The sequence below is a fragment of the Centruroides sculpturatus genome, unplaced genomic scaffold (assembly GCF_000671375.1).
Source record: "Centruroides sculpturatus isolate CEXI.00-Female unplaced genomic scaffold, Cexi_2.0 scaffold758, whole genome shotgun sequence".
NCBI lineage: Eukaryota > Metazoa > Arthropoda > Arachnida > Scorpiones > Buthidae > Centruroides > Centruroides sculpturatus.
The window spans coordinates 318,364-325,642 of record NW_019384917.1 but is presented as its reverse complement, the minus strand read 5'-3'; the positions used below and the strand labels follow the sequence as shown (position 1 = coordinate 325,642).

The 7,279-nt window shown below is 31.7% G+C and overlaps 2 protein-coding genes across 2 annotated transcripts in view; one reads left to right on the top strand and one right to left on the bottom strand.

Annotated features, from left to right (window-relative positions):
* Nucleotides 1–2,967, top strand: part of LOC111631783 (serpin B12-like) — a 3,757-nt gene extending 790 nt beyond the window's left edge. The window contains exon 2 of the mRNA XM_023376093.1: nucleotides 1,697–2,967. Coding sequence (XP_023231861.1) covers nucleotides 1,697–2,827 — 1,131 coding nt within the window. The 3' untranslated portion in view covers nucleotides 2,828–2,967. The remainder of the gene's footprint in view (nucleotides 1–1,696) is intronic.
* Nucleotides 2,968–2,983: 16 nt separating this feature from the next.
* Nucleotides 2,984–7,279, bottom strand: part of LOC111631784 (NADH dehydrogenase [ubiquinone] 1 alpha subcomplex subunit 11-like) — a 14,570-nt gene continuing 10,274 nt past the window's right edge. Inside the window, exons 2-4 of the mRNA XM_023376094.1 lie at nucleotides 4,651–4,746; nucleotides 3,448–3,567; nucleotides 2,984–3,332 (exon numbers count right to left, since the gene is read on the bottom strand). Of these exons, the coding sequence (XP_023231862.1) occupies nucleotides 3,124–3,332; nucleotides 3,448–3,567; nucleotides 4,651–4,746 (425 nt within the window). The 3' untranslated portion in view covers nucleotides 2,984–3,123. The remainder of the gene's footprint in view (nucleotides 3,333–3,447; nucleotides 3,568–4,650; nucleotides 4,747–7,279) is intronic.

The following is a 7,279-nucleotide window of genomic DNA, read 5'->3' as shown; positions in this document are numbered from 1 at the left end:
GCACACGTATTTGTAAAATCTAAGTGACTCGTACAACATGGAATTCATATAAAACGGAATAATGAATAGTATTATAGGGGAGTCAACTGGTAGTACAAAAATTTCCAAATTTACTGCTATTTCTGAATTGCAAACTGATCTTTGAATTCTACTCAAATATCATTTGATTTGCACGTATAGTTACTATATTTCTTGAACGTAAGTGAAACTGTAATGCGATTGCTTTCTTAAACTTCCCACTAAACTATATCTTATAAAAATATAACATCCAGATTTATTATTCATCTCAGAGTAAGGTTTCCTTATTTGTCATTACGTGTGTTTACGACCATTGCTGTCTACAACAGATTTTCAATTTTAAAGTTTTCTACCCTATTAATGTTATATTTTGTAAATTAATAAAATATAGATCAATATTTATTATTATTAAGAGTTTATCACACTTAATTTATAGCCACAGTTATGCAATTTCACAACTTTTTATTATAAAATTAATATACATCAAAAAATTTACTTTGATAAAATGCATTTCAAGGTTTTTTAATTATAATACCTCTTCAGTTATTATTCTTTATTAAGGGTTTTAAAGTGAAATCAAGAGCACCAACAATTGGTTTACAATGTTTATATTTAACTCTTAAACTACAATACTAGAGTGTTTTCTACATATTACAATAGAATTATGACTAATAAATTCCTATTATAAACTACAGGTAACCCCTGTATAACATGGGAGTTACGTTCCAAAAAATTGCCGTGTTATGCAAATCTGTGTTATACAAACCAAAGATCTAGTGCGAAAACGGGGTTAGGTTCCAAAAATTAAAAAACACGCTGTTAAATCCTTATTTAAATCAAATTTATTATTCATTTTTTCCATAGGTAAAATACTTATTTATTATTTAAGTAAATATTTTACCAGAGGATTATTCATCCTATATGATGATCTCAGCATGAGCATCATCAAGTGGTAACAGTTTTTGGGTGTGTTTGTTAATAGCGATCGCTCTGCAATGGGAGTGCACTGCTGTTTGTAGGCATCTAGGAACGATGGTGAAAGAAAGATGGCGGCGCTCGCACTATCGATAGTATCGTGATGGAGGAATCTATAATTCTAAAATAAGCTTTTAGAGGCAAAAGAAGGGTCCCAATTGTAAAATTTAACCATTAAATGGATTATTTGTTGAGAAAGCATTCAAAGTAGTCACAAAAACAATTAGAATGCTCGCGCAGAGTTACGCAGACATATAAAAGAATGCACCCTTTATTACATTTCATGTTGTACGAGGGTTTTACCCAATTCCCAAAGCGTGTTAGAGTGAATCCATGCTATAGAAGTGCCTTGTTATACGGGGATTACCTGTATTATAATTCTATTGTGATATGTAAAAAACACACTGTAGTATCATAGTTTGTTAAGTAAAAGTTAATTTTAATTATAAATATTGTAAACCAATTGTTGGTGTTTTTCTCTGAACTTTAAAACCCTCAATTAAGATTGTAAAAAATGTTTGATAAGACTTATGTACGACAAACAGGTTCACAGAAATATTAAAAAAAAAAAATTCCTATTTTTCATACCTTCAAAAATATTTCAATCAAAATTTTTAGTAGTAATATTTTATTTTAAAAGAATTGTCCCAATTTAATATAATCTATGAAGAAACTGAAAATAATATTGCTTATTTTTTTACAGATGAAATATTTCATTGTTCTTCTACTTTTCGTGTTTTTGTTTTGTACTCAATCAAATGAATTCGATAACTTGGTAAAGAGCAACAATAAAGTCGCATCTTTGTTTTATAAAGAACTGAGAAATAATGATGGTAATATTTTCTTTTCACCTTTAAGTCTAACTATTAACATCGCCATGTTATACCGTGGCGCAGGATCAGCTATGGAAGGAAATATTCTTCACTTTGATGAAGAAATTCATGAATCTTTCAGAAATCTCATGAATGGCAGATTCAAAAACAGTTCTATAGAAATTGCAAATGGTATCCTCTTCGATAGGAAATTATGGATTAATCAGTCATATATAAAAGATATCATAAATTACTACAATCCTATGCTGGCTTCAGTTAATTTTAATGCAGATCCAGTTAAAATTCAACAATACATTAATGATTGGGTGAATAAAAAAACACACCATCATATAAAAACAATTGAATTATCTACCGATGATCAAACTACTTTAGTGTTTTTAAATGCTGTTTATTTCAAAGGTATTTGGTTGACCCAGTTCAATAAAAAAAACACACACGACGACTTTTTCCAAAATAAGAATAATGTAACTAGCATAAAAATGATGAAGACAAAAGGTATTTTTCGTTATGCTTTCAATAATGAATTCGATTTAGATGTATTAGAACTCCCATACAGTAATGATGATGTAAGTATGTTTATATTGATGCCTAGAAATATAAATGGCATGGAAAAGGTTGAGAATAACCTTTCTAGTGAATTGTTCGATCAAATTTTTTGTCATCTTACAACTAAATCTATGACTATTTTTATGCCCAAATTCTCTCTAGAAACATCGTATGATATGTCAAGATACTTAGAAGATTTAAATTTGGAAGGGTTCGTTTATGGCATATCAAACATCTGTAATTGTGATAAATTGATGCTGGATGGAATGTTTCAAAAAACGAAACTAATTGTTGACGAAAAAGGCACAGAAGCCATTGCCGTGACTTATAGCAAAGTGTCTCTTAGTGGTTTTCAATCAGAAATACAACTGAAGATTGATCGACCATTTTTATTTGTCATAAGAGATAGTGTAACGGGATTAATTTTGTTTCTCGGAAAAATTGAAAATTTGTAATTGCATTTAAAGCGAGTTTTGTGTAATTATTATATTGTAAAATCTGTTGCTATAGAAAAACATTAAGCAATTCAGATATTGCAATCTGTATCTATGCAAGCATTAATATATAAAATGTAAAACCATTTTTATATAGAGAAAAATAAATGATACAAATTTACATATTTATTTCTGTTTATTGTATACTTCTAACAAAACTAAGTTTTGGTACAATTCCTTACTTATTTCTATCAAATATTTACCATACTTGTAATTTCCAGTGCCTTACAATTTATGAAAGAAGCCATTACTTTCTTTCATCGCAAACCGTCAAATGTTCTACGAACAGAGGGACCAGGATCTTTCAAAATACTAAAATCCAATAAATCTGGTCGTTCGTGACCTTTCATAGGAGTCACATTATCCTCGATATTCCAACTCCAACCTTGCATTAGAGAATATTTCTTTGCAGAAAAAAATACTGCTAGGAGCATGGCCATTTTTATGCCTCGTGGAAAAGAATTAACTGAAAAATTTATAATTAAAATTACTTACAATTTTTAACTAATTACACAATTTTAATTTATTTAATTTTACTTAATTTAGAAAGGTGTCAACATAAAATCAATCACCATACTTACACATTTTTCCATAAATACCACCAGCTGCTAAACCACCAATAAAATAATTATAATGATCATCTTTTTTTCTCAAATTTGATAAGATACATGCTGTTGCGCCTATAGTTGCACCCATTCCGGCTGAAATAAATTTTTTCAGTAACTTTTTATGTACAGATAATTAATAATATTACGATTTAATTTTTTAAATAAAAACACTATATTGCCATTATCAAGATAAAAATTAAATAATGTTGCAGATCAAATTATGGTAACAATTCAAAAGTTAATACGATATTTTTTATTTCCTTAATTTTTGGCTCTTTCCACCACTTGTGGGAACTAAGAGGACCCTTTTTCCAGGTTCGTTTTGGGGTCAGCCAGGCTCTCTATGGAACCAATGAATGGAGAGAGATTTGGCTCGACACGTCTGGGACAGATTGCCCACAAAGTAATCCCAAGTCCTCCAGAGCTGTTGGCTGACACCTTAAGTGCCTCACCCGTCCAGCCGGTGGAAATTTAACATTTGAAGGTTACATTTGCAGTATATCTGTACAGATAAGACAACCTTCAGATAGGACGAGGTATAAATTTTTATCAAAGTTTTATAGTTTTAGCATATATCTGTCCTATAAGACGATCCCCCCAAACTATCAACGGCCTATGAATTTAGTTTAGATCAGCGATCATCATCTGGATAATAACACTGTACAGCATATACGGAATTATGTCCTATTTGTAATTTTTTTTAAAGAACTTCAAATTTTATTTTCTTGCATGCGGAAGCACTGCCTTGCAATTGTTGCAAACATTCACATTGATTCGGCCATTCGGGTAATGACCTTGACTATTCACAAAAACGTCGTATGGGATATTCTATTTTGCGGACATACCCTACTCTCTACTAGTAAATAATTACGGTTTTTCCATTTTTTATAATAATTTTAATTTATATAAATTTCAATCTAATTTTTTTTGTATCCGTCCTATAAGATGACCATGGATTTTGGGGGTCTTTTTTTTATGATTCAACTATCGTCTTATCTGCGCAGGTATACGGTAATTAAAACAAAACCCAATTTAATCCATTCAGTTATCATTACATCTCAAATGATTCTGAAAATGAGTTTCTTGAATAATACCAGAAACTGAATTCAAAGTTTGATCTCAACAAATGTAAGCTTAATTAATAAAAATATTTTTGTAAATAATCATTAACTCTACCAAAAGGGAAACCATAAAAAGCAATCCTCTGAGCAGCAAGTGCATAAGTTGGAGGTTTATAAATCAATAGTGTGTTAATTCCACCAAGTGTCACACCTAGAAAATAAAAATAAATTATGATTAAAATAGTGTCAATTCAATATTTTAACTGGAAGATATGTACTAATTATAATACACAGTCATTTTAAAAATAATTACCAGTAAAAATATATGTTCTAATTAAAAATATATATATAACACTGAATAGATTAATACACGTCTAAAACTTAAGGATAAACATAATTGCTAGCAGTGATAACTGAAAAAGTCGCCAAGCTAACTGATGGAAATTTGCAAATATATTTAGGACATACTAAAAAGTCAAACTTCTCTACAAAATTCCCCACTAGAAAACAAGCTGGACCTCATACACACCCTAAAGGAAAAATGCACCAATCAACCTGAACACCTGAACCACTTGATGAACCTGCCACATTTGTCACATCACAGTTCAAGATGGACATCAATAAATCTGATGTTGAAATCCAAAAGTAGACTTGTGTTACCCATCTGATCTATTTCTAGTAATAGGCCATATGGCCTATCGCTATTTTATTTATTGATGATAAAATTGCGACAAAGTTTTATCATAAACCTGATTCCCATAAGGATCATTGGAGCATATCAGCATGCTCCAATGATCCTTATAGTTACATGGTAATGACCTTCAGAGCTCTCACTAAAAAGAGCATACACACATTGTTCCAACTTGGCAGATACGGAAGCTGAACTGAGTCGGGTCATACAGATAGCCTGAGTGCATGGCTTCGGTGAGCACTTAATCTACCAATTATCTGATAAGTGTAATGCCCAGACTAACAATATAGATGATAACGCCAACAACGAGGCAGATGAACACCGAGCAGGTAGTAATTACTTATGAGTGTCACATGCATGCAATGTGTAAACAAACAACAAAACATAAAGGTGCTTACATTGCATTTAGGCATAATCAAAGTACACTGCTGGCCAAGTAAAATGCAACACCATGTAGGCCTCTAGATATTGCAGATGTTGCATTTTACTTGGCTAGCAGTGTATTTAAGCACTGCTAAGAAATGGGAAAGATGCCATACACAAAGAAAGGGTGCCTGGGGTTTAAAGGATAACCTTAAGGATGATAGGTTTGACAGAGACCTAGTTTAAATAGGTGCCACAAAAAGATCCCTCAAACAGCATGTAAAAAAGCACAAATTTGACATCGACAACATGAAACTATCCACCTCTCTGTCCACATATACTTCTGACAACAACGTTGAGGTTAAACTTCACCAGATGAGGTTGATACATTATAACTGGCATAATGACCATATTAGAGATTTAGAGGACTTGAAGATCTTTAAAGCATGCCAGTTATGTAATTGTATTAACCACAAAGACAAAAAACAAATTTCATGCACGTGACAATCTGACCTTAACACTCCACTTCACACCTTTCACTTGTGATTGGTTCATTCATTTTAATAACTTACTTGAATTTTAATGATATAAATTCAAACTCTGCAGGCATTCCATTTAAAATGTTACGTTATAAAACTTTTATCTCTAAACCTGATGCAGACTTCAGAAGGGAGTCGAAAACATTATGTCACTGGAAGGATTTAGTATATTTTCTATTATATTATTTTTTCTTAATTTATCATTCTTAATTTTAATCATAATTAGTTTCATATTAACTAAAATAATCTCCACAAATCTTTGTATGTCTGCATTTGTAGAGATCAGGAGATTATGAGAATAGATTGGCCACCGATAGTTCTAGCTCATTTAGCATCATTAGCTCGAAAATGCAAGCTAGACTGCAGCCATTTAAAATCACACGATCCATCCCTGAATGAAGCAAACACCTCATGGATGGTAACTTTAATGCAAAAGTATATTGGAAATAATACTAGAACTCTCACACAGAGGCCCAAATCCAAAATTGGTTCCTAAACTACAATTGCAACATAACTGACCCATACTCAGACACAAGAATGTATACAAAATTAAATAAAATCCAAATAGGCCACGAATAATGCAGGGATTTCCCTATACAAGTGAGATAAGTCACTATTCTCTGAATGTGAATGTGGCATACCCAGACAAAGTATGAAACACATCATGAACCAATGCACGTAAGATCATGTGAAACGAACTGGATGGACTTTATGGAGTCATCACTATCAGCATTGGAATGTATTAGAAAACTTAACAACATACAATAATCTTTACATTATATATAGAGGATTTGATCCCGGGATCTCAAAAATCGGGATCCCGACTACTTTTCAGTCCCAAAATTTTCGGGGTTAAGTTTTCCTAATCCCGAGATTTTCGGGATTGACATCATTTTTAAAAAGTTGCAAAATAGACTGCATGAAGCGAAACGTTCAGTGCCAGTGCTTTTACAGAATTGCTTGCCTATCATTTTAATATAAAATATGAGAAATTTTATTCCAAGCAAGCAGCAGAAATTAACCTAGCGGGCTTGCGATGCTTGCTTGGAATAAAACTTCTTGTATTTTGAACTAAAATGATAGGCAAGCAGTTCTCACTGGGTTACTTGGTAATATACTTCATTTTTGTATTTTTGAATTTTCGCGGGCGC